At 42.5% G+C, this 17,130-nt stretch overlaps 1 protein-coding gene across 5 annotated transcripts in view; it reads right to left on the bottom strand.

The window, feature by feature from the left end:
• Window positions 1–17,130, bottom strand: part of celsr1a (cadherin EGF LAG seven-pass G-type receptor 1a) — a 329,568-nt gene that overhangs the window by 114,555 nt on the left and 197,883 nt on the right. For all 5 annotated transcript variants that reach the window (XM_048553751.2, XM_048553752.2, XM_059654625.1 and 2 more), the window contains exon 6: window positions 14,670–14,758. In XM_048553751.2, the coding sequence (XP_048409708.2) occupies window positions 14,670–14,758 (89 nt within the window). The remainder of the gene's footprint in view (window positions 1–14,669; window positions 14,759–17,130) is intronic.

Genomic DNA, 17,130 nt, shown 5'->3' with positions numbered 1-17,130 from the left:
CAGAATTGTAGAATCCCTATAGTGTGACAGCAGGCCATTCATCCCACCAAATCCACACTGGCCCTCTGAACAACATTTCACCCAGACCCAACCCTCAGCTATCCTTAGAACCCTACATTTCCCTTGGCTAATCCCTCTAACCTGCAAATCCCTGGAGACTATGGACAATTCAGCATAGCCAATCCATCTAATCTGCATATCTTTGGGCACTGGGCCAAAAAACCATAGCACCTGGAAGAAACCCATGCAGATGCAGGGAAAATGTGCAAACTCCACACAGGCAATCACCCAAAGGTGGGGTCGAACCCAGGTCCCTGCTGCTGTAAGACAGCAGTGGTAAACACTGAACCACTGTGCCACCCCCGTTCGTTATCTCCACACACTTTTCTTAAGGTGTGGAATTTCCAGAGAGCTCATATTAAGTGTTAATGTACGCTGCTTAAGGTGACCACAACCGCTGGTAACTGGCGATGGAGTTCTAATGAATGCACAGATCAGTCAGCTGACTCCCAAAGCTTGGAGCTTCTCAGTATTTCCAATTTACACACAGACTGGCCAGATGAAATTTGACAAGATTAAAATTGCTCAGAATCATCAAATTTAGTAGAGGACCAAAATGTGCAACTTGTTCGCATGGACACTTTCCAAATTACAACATTTATTTGCTTTTCTGTGAATTGAGGCTTTAGGGAAATAAAATAGGAAACAGATTAAAACAGCAACATGTCAACTATTCAATAACTGGAGAGGAACAAGCACAAAGTAATGCCACCAGGGTGAACACACTGGTGAAACTTACCCAAGAAAGAACACAGATGCCATTTAGGATTGAAAACACTGGGGAATGCTCACCAGCCAGAGTGAGAGAGGCTGTGAGACCCTCTACCATGTCAAATTTAAATATCAGTGAGAACAATTTAAATCTCTGACACCTTACGTCAGCTTCTACCAATTGTAATTAACTAATGTTTTGCCCTCAACCATTACAGGAACCAGTTCAATGCTATTTAAAAGCACCATGGAAACCATTCTGATGCGTACATTGGCATTTATGGCAAAGCTAACTGAAACCAGAGTTGAATTACATGTCTGCTTGGACTCCCTTATTCTCTGTACCCATCTCTTACACTGTGGTAGTATCTACTGTACAGAAGTTGTTGTGCTAGAACAGATAGTCTTGATGACAGACTGCTTCATTATTGTAAGCAAATTGGTACTCATTTCCTTATCTCTTCCCATCTCATTTTTTCAAATTACATTCTTGGCATTTCTGGGTATTTGTATAATTATTTGATGAAAAATGGATTCCGCACTCTGTGCTGTCCTAAGTAGATAATGTACTACTTTTCATTCACATGCATGAGGCATTCTAGGTAAGACTCAGATGGGACATGTGTGGAATGTCCGCATGAATTTGCAATATTACATTGAAATAAAATTTAAACATACTTCAGACTGGAAATAGTTGACATTTCAGTGACCGCTTCACGTATTCAGCAACCTACAGCTATTCCACAGCTAATGAGCATTATAGTGATATATATCTGGGAAATCCAATTTCAGAGGTGAGCACTTTGGCACAACAACACCAACTTGAATTTATGAAGTACCACATGCATTAGGAACATGAACCCCAAATCAAGGAAAAAAGGGGAGTGGAGGATGGTGTGTGGCAAAACTATTTGTTAAACAGTTGAACTTTGAAGAGAATACTCAAGAAGGAAATGGACAAATGTAGATCAGAAATTAACGACAGGTGGATCAGATGGCCAAAGTCTACCCTTTCAGCAATAGAGCAGAGAGACTACAGATTCACAAGACCCAGGAATTAAACAATATTATTTGTCAGTAATATACACTCGCCTTATGAGAAGTTTATGCCACAGTCCACTGGGCTGCAGAAAAGCCAAGATAAAATAATCGCTTACATTGCTCATCTCCCTACCGAAACTTTGAATTGTAAGATTGGTAAAGCAATTGCACATCAGCGTGTGGGAGGCTCCGATCTTAAACTTGGGGTTTGGGCAGTGGTTGTACCCATTCTCACACACTGCACGCTACAGCCTGACTGAAAAAATCAGAATCATAAAGCAGTGTTGATTATATTAATGGGCAAAATTTGGCATGATAGTCTTCAAACGGATATTTTAACAGGGAGATCAACTACATTTGCCACGTGTTATCATCTCTAACAGCAATTTCAACAAACTTATTGAAGACAGGTAGAAATTTCTGCTGTCATTATGTTATTGGCCTTTCCTGTGATAAAACTTCATGGGTGTTATTTCTGTAAGTTTGAAAACTTCATGACTACTTTTACTGATGCCAGTTTTGCAGATTTTTTTTTTAAGCGTGGCTCAGTGGTCAGCGCTGCTGCCTTGCATGCCTGAAACCAGAGTTTGATTCCAGCCTCGGGCGACTGTCTGTATGGAGTTTACACATTCTCCCGTGTCATGTGCGTTTCCCAACGGTGCTGCAGTTTCCTCCCACAGACCAAAGGCGTGCAGGTTAGATTGATTGGCCATGCTAATTTGCCCCATAGCATCCAGGGATGTGCTGGCTAGGTGAGTTAGCTGCAGGATACAGAGTTACAGGGATAGGGTGCGGGAATGTGGGTCTGGGTGGGATGCTCTTTGGAGGGCTGGTGTGGGCTCAATGGGCCAAATGGCCTGCTTCCACTCTAGGGATTCTACAGTTAACGGAATTCAAATTCTCAATTCAAAGTGTTCATTAAATTAGACCAGGGCTATGGATTACCAATCCAGTAGCATGACCATTACTCATGCCTCAATGAAAGTACCTTAGCAATGTTTTCCTACATATATTCCAGGAATCAAACCCAACTTTCATTATTTTTCCCTGACAACAGGCTGAGTTTTAAGTCACGTAAGCGCACTGTGAACAACCATTAATGAACCGACACACCACATTCAAATACATCTTTCATTCAGGTTAAAACATACGAATTTTTTTGATCAAAGGTATGTTGTTCCAATGAGGTATACAATGTGTTTATTAAATGCTGCAGAGTTTAACTCTTTAGGATCACAATCTCAAGTCATAAATCGCACATTAGTCCTGGCAGCTCAAAACAGTGCTTTCCACCAGGCACTGAATGTTTTTATATCTGCTTTCAATGAAAACAAAGTATAAATTATACCACACTGTTATCTTCCTGCCTTTTCAAACAAGGACCTCAGATCATAATCCATTACACTTTATCATGAGTAGAGCAGCTGATGAATCAATTTTAAACAGGAAGCTGTAAATTTCCCAGTCACATTTTACACTAAAGCCATTTAACAAAAAGAAGCTGCATGGATAAATAGTGCTGACTGCTTGGCAAAGGAAGTCAGACAAATAATATTATTAAACTACTGAACTTGACAACAGCCACATATTTCATTACTCTAATGAGTTGTTATGATGTTTTTAGATGGAAGTTTAGATGAGTCGCTGAACAGTTTCAATCTCTTCAAATCAGACTGTCTGTCCTGTTGGACTCTTCTGGTACTTTCCATAGAAACACGCAGCCTCACGTGTGCTGCTTGAATTTACACACAACTCATATGCCAACAAATAATCCTCTGGTTATTAAAGGAACTATTAGTACACAGTACAGTTCAGGTATATAAATGGTGCAGATAAGCGCTCAGGAATTTTAGAAAATCTTCATTATTTCTCAGTTTGTCTGAAACTCTGATTATGGGGTTAAGTTGTCAACGATTAAAAAGGACCCAAACTTGATCCCCGATCAATGTGGAGTTGACTGACATCACATAAGGTAGTAACGTGGCACTACAATTTCTGGGGATTGCTCAGAAAATAAAAAAAAAATCAGCCATGGTTCCTGCATTCACTAAGCTTAGCAGAATATGAACTTACCCCACTGCCAGTCAGTATAAGGTTAGCCTTGTCTGTGACCCTTCACAACAGAAAAGCCCCAACAGCCCCTGTGATGAATAGCTCTTTTTGGCAAAGAGCAAGGTGTCAGTGGTATCTATGGAGAACACCCCTGTGAGGTGTGCATCCATTTTGAACCAATTACCTGAAATATACAATAGTATCTCAAGGACTTTTCTCTTTCTCCTAACGGGATGTGTGACACATGCCATGCATTAGGCAGGCACGAAGAACTGACTGCCAGCAGTCCTTCTCGTATTTATCCCCTTGTGCTTTGCAACCTCTCCCATCAAACATGCATCAACAAGCACATGAGTGGGATTTTCATGAAATACAGATCTGGAACCTACAGATGCTGGCAGGGAACCCAAAAAGGAACATTGGAGAAGCCAGCCATAATGTGGTTGACTCGAGGAGGCACATTCAATTAAGGATGGTGCCCAAATCTGAAGAGCCAACAGGAGGCAGTAGGTGCTGTGCAGTGGTAAACCAGTGGCCCCACTACCAGAAGTGGGCGTAGATGAAGTATTAGAGAACCTCAACAGTCATTGTAGAATCCCTACATTGTGGGAGCAGGCCATTTGGCCCATCAAGTACACAATGACCCTCTGAAGAACATCCCACCCAGAGCCACACCTCCTACCCTATCCCTGTAACCCTGTATTTCCCACCTAGACCGCACAACCCGGGAAACTATGAGCAATTTGCGATGGTCAATCCACCTAACCTGCACAACTTTGGACTTCGGGAGGAAGCAGGAGCACCCGGAGGAAACCACACATCGACATGGAGAATGTGCAAACTGTGCACAGCCCGAGGATGGAATCCCTGGCACTGTGAGGCAGCAATGCTAACCACTGAGGAAATATGCTGCCCTAGGGTAGCTACATTTTTGGGGGTCACCAGACACTAAAGGAATAAATTAAAAAAGACCCCATCAGACATAAACTCATCACTGTGATAGAAATAGCCATGGTTTCCACCTGCGTTTGGAGCAGAACCTCCTTCTATTGAATGGAGACTCCAGCTCCGATGTCCATGCAGCCTGCCACTGGAACAAACTTCAGGCACGTCAGATACCTCTTGCATGGAAAAACCAGGCAGTGGCCCCAGGAGAGTCACCTTCAAAGGCATTGCCCAGTTACCTGCTGCAGCCAGCTATTAATCACTCCCATCCTCAATGCGGCTCCAACACAATCCTGGGGAAGCAGGAACATGTCACACAGAGCCAGCTTGATGGAATCTCCTTCCTGTTTTCAGGACCCAGGCCTCCAGTCATGTCTTCATTGGCTGCAGAAAATTCAGCAACAGACTCCCTTTGCTTCTGACTCTTACAGGAGCATATAACTGGACTACAAAATGAGGAGATATCCTTATGCATGATATAATTACCAGCAGGAAGGAACATGATTGAAATTTTAAAAACTGAATTAGCAGCACTCACACCCACCAGCTTCCTTATGCTGACTTCTCTTGGAATTTGATACAGGATATCTGTCAAAAACAATTCTGGAATGTGTGCTGAAATACAGTTTAAGTTGTAACATAACACTTTTATTCTTTATTTTATGAGTTAAGTTCATTATCTGTTCTCCAGACTATTTCCAGATTTTATTTCCTGTTTCCTGCCTCCAGTTCCATTGCTTCCAACACAAGCCAATCAAGATCTGAAAGTGTGATTTTAAATTTACTGATTTATTCATAATAATACTCAAACTTCATACATTATGGATTAAATAATCATTTAGATTAAAACAGGTCTAGAATAAAGGTTATGAGGAATAAGGCTAAATAGCAAGACCATATTCAGTATCAGCACAAAAGATTTCTGATAGAGCTGGGCTGAGAAGTGGCAAATGGAGTTTAACCCTGAAAAGTGTGACGTGATTCATTCTGGAAGGACAAACTTGAAAGCAGAATAGAGGGTTAATGGAAAGATTCTTGGCAGTGTGGAGGAGCAGAGGGATTTTAGGGTTCATGTTCACAGTTCCCTGAAAGCTGCCACCCAGGTAGATAGAGTTGTTAAGAAGGCGTATGGTGTGTTAGCTTTCATTAATAGAGGGATTGAATTCAAGAGCCGTGAAGCTATGCTCCAGCTATACAAAACCCTGGTTCAGCCACGTCTGGATTATTGTATACAGTTCTGGTTGCTCCATTATCGGAAAGATGTGGAAGCATTGGAAAAGGTGCAGAGGAGATTTACCAGGTGGGTAGATGGAGCGTAGGTCTTACGAGGAAAGGTTGAGAGAGGTAGGGCTTTTCTCTTTAGAACATTGAAGGATGAGCGGTGACTTGATAGAGGTTTACAAAATGATCACACGTATAGATAGAATGGACAGCCAGAGACTTTTTCCTAGGGTGGAGGTAGCTATAATGAGGGGGCATAGTTTTAAAGTGAATGGAGGTAGATATAGGGGACACAGAGGTAGGCTCTTTACTCAGAGTGGTTACGGCATGGGATGCATTGCCGGAGAGGGTAGTGGAGTCGGCCTCATTAGGGGCATTTAAGCGGCTATGAGATAGGCACATGGATGATAGTATAAGTTAGGGGTGGAGGCTAGACAGACCTTAGGATTAGGGTAAAAGTTCGGCACAGCATCGTGGGCCGAAGGGCCGGTACTGTGCTATAATGTTCTATGTTCTATCAGCTGGCATTTCTCAACCTTAAAAGACACACTAAATATACACATTGAAAATACACAAGTAATAGTGACTGTTTACCACACAAGTACTTCTGATTCTTTTTGTACTTTTTCCAAAACAATGAAACATGTGGAGAGATTTTAAACAGCTATGGTGTTTTTCCTTTGTAGTTTTCCCACACACCCGCACCATGTGCAAAATGGGCCTGCATCAGTTAGGGACCAAGAGCTGACTCCCAGCAGCACAGGAGGACTTGACTGTCCACTATCTATCCCTCCCTGCTGTGCATTTCTTTGATCAATCTCTTCTGTTCCTCTCCAACTTCCACATGAGACTGAAAACTTATCATGTGGACAAGCAAACCGGGCAGCACTTGAGACAGAACAGAGAAATCTTGTAACTTGCAAAGATGTTGAGAGGGGAAAATGAATCAGGAGCACAAGAACACTGATTTCTGGGGTTCGTTGCATTCTGTGCACAAGTGCACATTTTGACTCCAAAAGGTTCCTGGACTCGAAGCAGCCTGATTGCAGGGAGTGTTCCAGGGGAGGCTGCTGGAGGAAGAGGAGCATGGACAGCTGCAAGGACACTTGCCTTGCCTGTGAAGCAGTCCCTTACCTTCCAGAAGTCCAATAAAACCCAGTGAGACTTTCAGTCCTGGAAACAAGGGACCTGGGAATGTTTTAGCTAAAACCTGGAAGTTTGAAGACTGGAAAAGGCTTCTGTGTGTGTTTGGCAACTTTTTCTATTTAGTCCAGCTGCCCCAATCCAATCTCCCTGCACCTGATCCAACTTATTCACTCTTGTCAAAATTCCTCTACCTTCAACATGATCCCATCTCAAAGCATATGTGGCCCTACTCTCCTCCATCAGCCTTTCAAAGGCTCTCCTCCTTTACAACGACACCCTGGTCCACGCAGTCATTCCCAACAACTCATCCCAACAATTCCTCTCCCTCCCGCAGTAACACAGAAATTGTTGCCTATGTCCTTTTAGCTCCTCTTTTCTCACCTTCCAAGACTCTGGCCACTCTTTCCAGGTTGAACAGTGACTCAATTGCCTTTCTTCCAATTTAGTGGATAGCTCTCGCTGCCCTTTTCCTGACCCCACCCCACCCCACAAAAAGGAAGTTTTGCGAAGACAAACTGGGTAGCGCAACACCTCTGTTTAGTCTGCCAGCGTGATCTCAAATTTCCAGTGTCCTGCCATTTTAATTCCACACTTCAGCCTTTCAGTTCTCAGCTTCATGCACTATTTCCATGAAGCTTAAGGAATACCACCTCACCTTTCAACTAGACGCTTTACAGGCTTCTGGTCTTGACAGTGAATTCAATAATTTCATATCATGACCTCCACCCCATGTGTTTCTGACAGCTGCTGTTGGCCCTGATATTCCTGTTCCTTTTGGCACCTCTCTCTTGAGAAATCTTCCATTGCTTTACCTGTCCCATTGCCACCTCTTCTTGCCAATTCAAATAAAGCTTCAATCTGAATGATTCCCTCTCTGCAAATACTGCCACACTGGCTGAATATCACTACCATTTCAAGTGTTTAGTTTCTGGTTTTTGGCAGCCACACTACTTCGCATTTGTATTTGTTAATGTCTGCCCCACACCCAGTATGTTTACATACCAGCCGAGGCTGTCCTGTGTGCATACTTACGGAAAATTCAAAAGCCAGCAAAAAGCTTCCCAGCCGATCAGACTGAGAAAACTAATGAAGGAAACACAAGGTTGAAATTGCTCCCAGTAGCCAGAAATTACTTTCTGAACATTTCACATAACCATCACAAAGGATAAGTTGCAATCCTGACAGAATGTAAGTGACTGACAAATTACAGTGGGATATATAATAATGAGCATACCAATGTGCTCCAAAATATACTATGGTTTAGACGTACTCAAAGACCATCTTTGTTTTAATGGCCGTAAATGTGATGGTGCCGCATCACAGAATTGAATCAGGTTTGAATTTGTTCAATATATGGAAAGCAAACCAGCCTGGCAATGTTAACTGGTTAGTATCTACCAGTTACCGCAAAAGCAAAAGAAAGAATCATCATTAAAAAATGGTTTTGGGAGTCAATCAATCAACAGAAGATGAATCCAGAAATGTCTGCAAAGAAACACTGCTTAAAAAGTCCAATTTCCTTACAAACTGGGTCAACCACAACTTTGTATTTGTTATGTGCCTCGTGTACCCACTTGAAGATAATTAAAATGGTCAATTTTAAAGTAATCTACAGATGAGAACAAGTTGCTTGCTCTGCGGACAGGTACATTGAAGGCAGGCTCCCCTCTGGCACACAGGAACAAAATTCTATCAACATTATTTTTCAGAATATGATACCTGACCCTGGTTTAAACACTGGGAAGCATGGTGCCAAGCACGGTCCTATCCAAACTGCATTCCGCTGGGAACGCTTTGTGGTTCGGTTGCAATTTTTGTTCAGCAACGAAATGTTAAACACTGGGTCAACTTTCCAGCCAATCCCAGAGGTAAAGGGAGAGCAGTCTTAGTTTATCAAAGACTGGATGAAGGAAACATTTCATTACTTTGTGCTTTACCTTTAAGAAACTTCTGACTGGCACGGTGACTCAGTGGTTAGCACTGCTGCCTCACAGTCCCAGGGACTCGGGTTCAATTCCATCCTTGGGTGATTGTCTGTGCGGACAGGCTAGGTGGAATTAGCCAAGGTAAATGCGGGATCATAGTGACAGGGTGGGAGAACTGGGTGAGATGCTCTTCAGAGGGTCAGTGCAGACTTGAAGGGCTGAATGTCCTCTTGACGCTATAAGGATTGTATGATTCTATGACTTTATTGCTGTTTGCTCCGCAGGCTGAAGTACCTTTAAACTTGGTGACCAACTGTTTAAAAGGGTTTTCCTACAACTCATGAAAAAGCCAACAAAAATGGATGAAAAGTTAAACAACGCAAATCTGATAATGAGCACCAGTCATCATATGGTTAAATTCCTCCCAAGGGAGGGTGCACATCATATTCTTATATTCAGATTAAAAAAAAGTCGTTTTCAGCGAGCCGCCTGCATCACTGAATTTACAGGAAAATAACTTAATCATGAGAGAGACTACAGTGCCTGAGGTCAGATGGATTATTAAGCAGACTGGATATAAACCGTCATTTGGGTTAACGCCCATATTTTTTTGTCAGATAGTCAGTTTTATGAGGAGGATTTACAGACTTAAACTTTAATTGCCATTGAGCAAGAAATGTGGAGTTTTTGTAAAACGTTTTTTTCAGCATTGATGAACAATGAACAATCGTGAGTCAATTATCTGTTGATGTTGGGGGGGAAAAGGAAAATTGCCAACTTGAGTAAATAATCTCAATTGGATAACATTCATTTTACACCATTGCAATAAGTCAAAAATGCCTTAGTCTTTGTGATAACAATGTGTGAAGCTGGAGGAACACAGCAGGCCAGACAGTATCAGAGGATCAGGAAAGCTGATGTTTTGGGCTGGGATCCTTCTTCAGAAGTGGGGAGGGGGAAGGGAGCTCAGAAGTAAAGAGAGAGGGGTGGGGCTGGGGAAGGTAGGTGGGATGGTGATAGTGCAGGTCGGGAGTGCTGGGAGTTGGTCAGCGAGGTGGGTGTGGAGGATAGGTGGGAGAGAAGATGGACAGGTTGGACCGACCCAATGTGGCTTCATCCACATCTATGAGACCAAGTGGAGACTCGCAGACTGTTTGGTAGGGCATCTGCGCTCTGTACACGACAAACACCACCACCTTCCAGGTGCCAACCATTTTAACTCGTGCCCCCCTCCCCACCCCCAACTCCCTGGGCCTCCTCCAGAGTCAAAAGACATCACCCACAACCTGGAGGAGCAGTACCTCATATTCCGCCTCTGGAGCTGACAGCACATTGGCCTAAATGTGCTGTTTCAAAATCTCCCCATCCCCAGCCTTATCCCATGACCAACCTCCCTGTCTTCCCCACCTCCTTGAACTGACACAAGCTGTCCATCTTCTCTCCCACCTATCCTCCTCTCCCACCTCACTGACCAATCCCCACCACTGTCTACCTGCACTCACCTATCACCATCCCACCTACCTTCCCCAGCCCCACCCCTCCTCTCTCTCTTTATTTCTGCGCTCCCCTTCCCTCTCCCCATTTCTGAAGGAGGGTCCTGAACCGAAATGCCAACTTTCCTGCTCCTCTGATGCTGCCTGGCCTGCTGTGTTCATCCAGCATTGGCAGTTCTTCCTATTTCTACCCTAGTCTTTGTGGCATTTTTTTTTCCATCTTGTATTTCATGATTTACAATAAAATGTCAAAATTAAATGAGAGTAAAAACAGAAAATGTTGGAAATACTCAGGCAGCATCTCTCCAGACAGCAAAACAGAGTTACGGTGTCAGGTCTGTTCCCCTTAATCAAATCAAGTTTGCAGAGATTTCTGTTTTCATTCCAGGCTTCCAGCATCTGCAGTATTTTGTTCTTGTATTAAAATGTAGTTGACTGCTTAATGTAACCGAGTTGAAGTCAAGTGTCACAGCAATGATGGGAAAAGGTACAGAAATACATACAATGTAAACAGAAAGCAACATATCAGGTGAGAAAAAGACTTCCATTCATTGAATTGCCCCTGAGTAAAGAAATGAACAGGAAAACTGAGGATCAAAACTAATCCCAAGAATATTATCAGTGTCTAGTGAAGATGACCTAATAACCAGAACACGACACAGGGTAAAACAAGAGCCAATTGTCACCTTGGGCAAGTGAAAAGAATTAAAAAGACAATGAACGTGTCTACAAATCAATAGTCCAGGAAAGTGAATTTCCTTTCCATCGACACTGTACTACTCTGATTATACTCACTGTCCTTTCTCAGGCAATATCCCTAGTATTGAGGCAGTGCTTATGTTTAAACTACTGTAAGATTGGATCACATCATTCATGTGCCTGACTCAAGAGTTCCAAACCCTGCCTTCCATTCCAAACTTTGCCACAGGGCAAGCAGGTCCCAGGAGACAGAAGAACTGCTTCAAGGGTATCTTCACAGCCTCACAGAAACATTGATGCTAGGACCAGGAGTAGGCCATTCGGGTCCTCAAACGTGCTCCACCATTCAATCTGATCATGGATAGTCCTGTACTTCATTGCCATATCACACATTTTCCTCAAAATTCTCAATGCTCTTTAAAATCTAAAAAAAACTCTTCCTTCAACATACATGCAGTAACTTGGCCTCCACAGCCGCTGTGATAAAGAATTTCACAGGTTCACTCTTCTTTGATCAAAGGCACATCTTCACCTCCGTCTTAAATGGTGTAGCCTGTATTCTCAGACTGTGCCCCGTGGTTCTTGACTCCCCAGGGAAAACATTCTCCTGCATCTAGACGGTTCAGCCCTGTTAAAATGTTATACTTTTCACTCAAATCCCCTCATCCTTCTAAACGCTAGCAAATATAGGCCTAAATGAACCAATCTCTTGACATATGAGAGAATTGCCATCGTTAGTACAAGCTGAGTAACACTCCGCTGCACTCCCCCATGACAGAAATATCCTTTCTTAAGGAGGAAGTCTAGAACTGCACACAATATTCCATCTGTAGTCTTACAAAGGCCCTGTGTCGATGCATTAAGACACCCTCCTGCAGGGCAGCATGGTGGCTCAGTGATTAGCACTGCTGCTTCACAGCACCAGGGACCCAGGTTCGATTCCACCCTTGGGCAGCTGTCTGTGTGGTGTTTGCACATTCTCTCTGTGTCTGTGTGGGTTCCATCCAAGTGGTCCAGTCTTCTCCCACAATCCAAAGTTGAGCAGGTTAGGTGGACTGGCCATGTTTAATTGCCCATGGTATCCAGGGTTGTGTAGGCTCGGTAGATTAGCCATGTGAAATGCAGGGTTACAGGGATAAGGTAGGGGAGCAGGACTGGATGTTGTGCTCTTCAGAGGGTTGGTGTGGACTTAATGGGCTGAATGGCCTGTTTTGACACTGTAGGGATTCTATGATTCTCTATGATCCTTGCTTCTGAACTCAAATCCTCTTACAATAAAGGCCAATATACCACTTGCCTTCCGAGTTGCTTGCTGTATCTGTCTAACTGCTTATACTGTCCTTGAACTCACTCAGATCACTTTGTGTATTAACACTTCCTAACATGTCACCTTTTAAACAATATTCTTCCTTTGGGCTTTTCACACCAAAGCATATAACTTCACATTTAGCCACATTGTTCTGCATCTGCCATGTGTTGAGTCAGTGGGAAACCTGTCTAAATCAAAATTAACTCACTTTAAATCTCCATCACAACGCACAATCCTATCTAATTTTATTTTGTCAAAATCTCTGAACTTAAGTTTGAACCCACAACTCCAAGACATCAACTCAAGTCTCTGGATTACTCTCCCTGGTATAATTTTGCCGCCATCCCACCATTAGTCCCTGATTGGAGTTCACCACATTGCTGTGGGTCAGGAGTCACATGTTAGCCAGACTGGGTAAAGGTGCCAGTCCTCCCTCCCTAAGGGCATTAGTGAACTGGATGAGTTTTTAGGGCCATTGATCATTTCACAGACGTCATTAATGAGATAGGACTCGTTAACCAAATTTAAATTCCTCCAGCTGGCACCATGGGATTTAACCCCACGTCTCCACAGCATTAGGCTGAGTCTCTGAATTACTGGTTCAACAATATTACCCCTGCTCCATTATCAAGAATGGAGCAACGCCAATTAGTTCCTGTACAATTAGGCTAATACCAAAAGCAACAGACCAATGGGCTGGTGATGTCACTGCCCATAGTAACAATGATTCATTATGATCCCCTCCATCAATTAAGTTTACACTCAGCCATGAGGAAATTCAAGTCAGTCTCAGGTTTGGCTACATTTTCCCCCCATTTTCTGTACACAGCTACTTTGGGCAAAGGCCCAATGACATGTCTCCTTTGGCTGTAGGTGATGTATAAGCTGGAGGAGGAGGAACGGGCAGAAACACAGACAGATTTCACAGTTTCAGCACTGACGGTCGTCATAGTTGAACAGTTCATGGACATGCAGGTGCACACATGAAGAATGGGCTTGTGGACAGCAGGTACCACATTCCAGCATGAATAGTCATTCTCAGAAGAGGCACAGCAGGGAGAGTAAATTGGAAGAAAACTCTAAATACAGCAGTGGTCAAAGCATTTAGAAATATCACTATTTTGTTTTATCAATGCTTATTCTATAGGCTGTGAACTTATCAAAAGCTCACAGCACTATGAACAAACATTTTCAGCTCCATTTTGGTGGCTGTCCTGTGTCCAAAAAGTAAAAACGAGTCTGTGAGCCACAAAGAGATGAAACTTCTTGCTCATCACAATACAAAGCGGACGACTGGACAACTGAGTACTGCTTAATAAATTTGACCAGAAACAGCCAGTGAATGGAAAAGGCAATCAGGCTTAGCTGTACAATTATAGATTCTTCCCCAAAGTCTGATAAATATGAATAACTGAAGTCAACAACTGAGATGCATACTTGCCAACTCCCAACTAAATTGGCATTGCAAAAGATGAAAGACATCAATAAGACCATACAACATAGGAACAGAAAGTAGGCCATTCGGCCCATCAAGTCTGATCTGCCATTCAATCATGGCTGTTAAGTTTCTCAATGCCATTCTCCTGCTTTCTCTCCATAATGTTTGATCCCCTTAACAATCAAGGACCTATCTCCATCTTAAATACACTCAATGACCTGGCCTCCACAGTCTTCTGTGGCAGAGAATTCCATAGATTAGCCGTTTTCTGGCTGAAGAAGTTTCTCATCTCTGTTTTAAAAGGTGTTCCCTTTACTCTAAGGCTGTGCCCTTGAATCCTAGTCTCTCCTGCGAATGGAAACATCTTCCCAAAGTTCATTCTATCCAGGCCTTTCAGTATTGTGTAAGTTTCAATTAGATACCACCCAATCCTTCTAAACTCCATCAAGCATATGCTCAGAAGACTCAAAATATTCCTCATAAATTAAGCCTTTCATTCCTGCAATCATTCTCGTGAACCTCCCTTCATAAAAATATCAGACACTCATTCATGTTCATTCACAGAAACACATTTTCCCCCCCCATTTCAGTTAGAGTTTGATATTCTGTAAATCTCATCCTTCACCTACCTTATTGTAGTACTGCACTTGAACGGAGTGCCATTCTCCATCACTCACTCCCCCTGGGATGAACGGTGCCACTGTCGTAGTAGACTCTCCTGTTAAACATCAGTGATTCAGTTAGGACGAAACTTTGTGTGCATATCAAACCAGTGTTACATTATAATTCTAAAACTTTAAAATAGTTCCTTGCAATCCTGGAAGTTTCCAATTTTTGTTGCCTTCACTTTTTTGTCCTGGATAATATTGTCCAAGGTGATGGAATTTCTGCTTCCTTGCCTGTTCCACCACAGTTTTAGATTATTGCTACCTCCCTTCGCCCTTTCAGCCTCAAAACCATCAGACTGCTTTGTCCAACATCTGCTGTTGGCTGAGAAATCTCATTTTCAATTATATATTTGGAAGAGTAAAGTCATTGCCTTCAGTCCCTGCTGCAAACTTGAGTCTCTCGTCAAAGTATTCCATCAATATGTATCCAGCACAAACTGGTAGATCTTTAGAAACAAAAGATGTGTCAGATGTGTAGGAACACTTGTTTCTGAGAATCCATGCCACTAGTGGGGTTTCACAAACAAAATATCATTATGCAGTCGCTCATCTCTCTCCTGCTCAATAAGGTGAGATCCAATTCCCTTTTAAAAGCTGCTGCTGAAACTCCTCTACCACATTTTTAGCCAATTGTTACAACTATGAAACTTTTAAAGTAACATCTTCAAGTTTAGGGTAATTGTAGGGAGTAACATAACCTGCTCTACAATCTGTCTGACAGTAACTCTCAGCAGTTTGAATGTTAGATATCAAAGGAATCTTCAGATTGTTTTACTGAGGTGAAATGCAAGAGTTTGCATTTGGAAACATCAGCAGAACTGATCCCTGAGCTGACTTTCAGTGTGGGGGCTAACGTGTACATTCCTTCTCTCTGGCTTTCTTCTTTCAGATTCTTTTTTTAAAATTGAGTTGGCTGTTATCCTCAATCTGAGCCTGAGTTTCCACACACCTTCTGTGTGCAGCAGAACTGACACTAACATGACTTTAAGTGCATTACTAACCGCCCGCATCTTCTGCTGTCTGCCTCCCAAATGGCTGCAAACAATATCAAACACAAGCTGTTGTCTGGCTGAGATATTCACAGTTTTGTGTGGAAGTCTGTAACCTGATCTCAAAAATGGCTTTGCTGGCCTCTTTTCACATGCCAGAAAGAAGCACATTTGACTTGGTATCTTGGTAGAAATGCTAACTCATTATATTTGATCTCAATTCACTTTCCAATTCAAACTAAATAGAAAGTTTATAGCACAACTGTTTACAACTGAATACTTGAATGGCTTCCTAGGGTTTTAGGAGATTCTGGGTCTACTCATGCTATTCTTAGAGATGACTGCTGTTGTACAATCTGTCTGACAGCAAGCCTCAGTGATTTGAATGTTAAGACACTGAAGGAAACATCAGATTGTTTTACTGGAGTGCCCCTTCCTTTTTCTCTCAGTGTTTGGTCGTTGCTGACTCTCTACAGTTTCACCCCTGAAATGCTATGGCAGACTTGAACATTCACTCTTTCTCTTCCCTCTATCTGCATCAGTCTTTCTCCTGAACTTCCTCTCACCCTTCATTTGAAAAGCAGAGTAAGGTAAGTTATGAAAGCAGATTAATTGAATCTTCATGGATTCTGTTCTCCTTTATTCACGAACTTAAAGGTGAAATTAAGCTTCATATTTGACTCAAGAATGTTTCATGCCAGCATGTGTACTCAAGAACAAAAAAGTTTTCCAGTGTCAGTTTCCCTTGATGAGCATCAAACATTTTCTGCACACCCTGTCTCTGCCAAAAAATACAGTGAAAAGATTCAACATTTCCAACAGGAGAATTATTTGAGAAAGTGAAGAGAAGCTATGATCCAGCCTCTCAACTGAATATCTGATATATAATGCAATTACAGGAATATGATAATGTCCCTAGCTCTGAACCAGTATACCAGGAAATCAAGACCTGCCTGCTCCGGAGATTTGTCAAACACATTTCAACAGTTTGATTAAAAATATCTATAGCACATCTAATCTGGTATTTAGTACACATAGGAGTCTAATAAGGCACTGATCATATAATTCACATGTAATCTTGTATCTGGAATATTATCACCATCTGGTACATATTCACGGTTAAATCAAGGTTTACAATATTATTATGGTATCATGTAAAATAACTCATGTCCTGGGATGTCTGCTGGCTGCATCTGAGTAGGTGGGATATAAATGGGCTTATCAAGACATCTCCAAGATCTTACAGAATCCCTACAGAGTGGAAGTAGGCCATTTGGCCCATCAAGTGCACTGCCCCTCCAAACAGCATCCCACCCAGATTCACCACCCAACCCCATGGGCCCCATAATCCTAATGACCCTACCTCTGTTTCCCTCACAGCTAATTCACCTAACTTGTACATCCCTGAACACTATGGGCAGTTTAGCATGGCC

This window comes from Stegostoma tigrinum, chromosome 25, assembly GCF_030684315.1.
Source record: "Stegostoma tigrinum isolate sSteTig4 chromosome 25, sSteTig4.hap1, whole genome shotgun sequence".
NCBI classification, from domain to species: Eukaryota; Metazoa; Chordata; class Chondrichthyes; order Orectolobiformes; family Stegostomatidae; genus Stegostoma; species Stegostoma tigrinum.
This window is presented reverse-complemented; position numbering and strand designations above follow the sequence as displayed.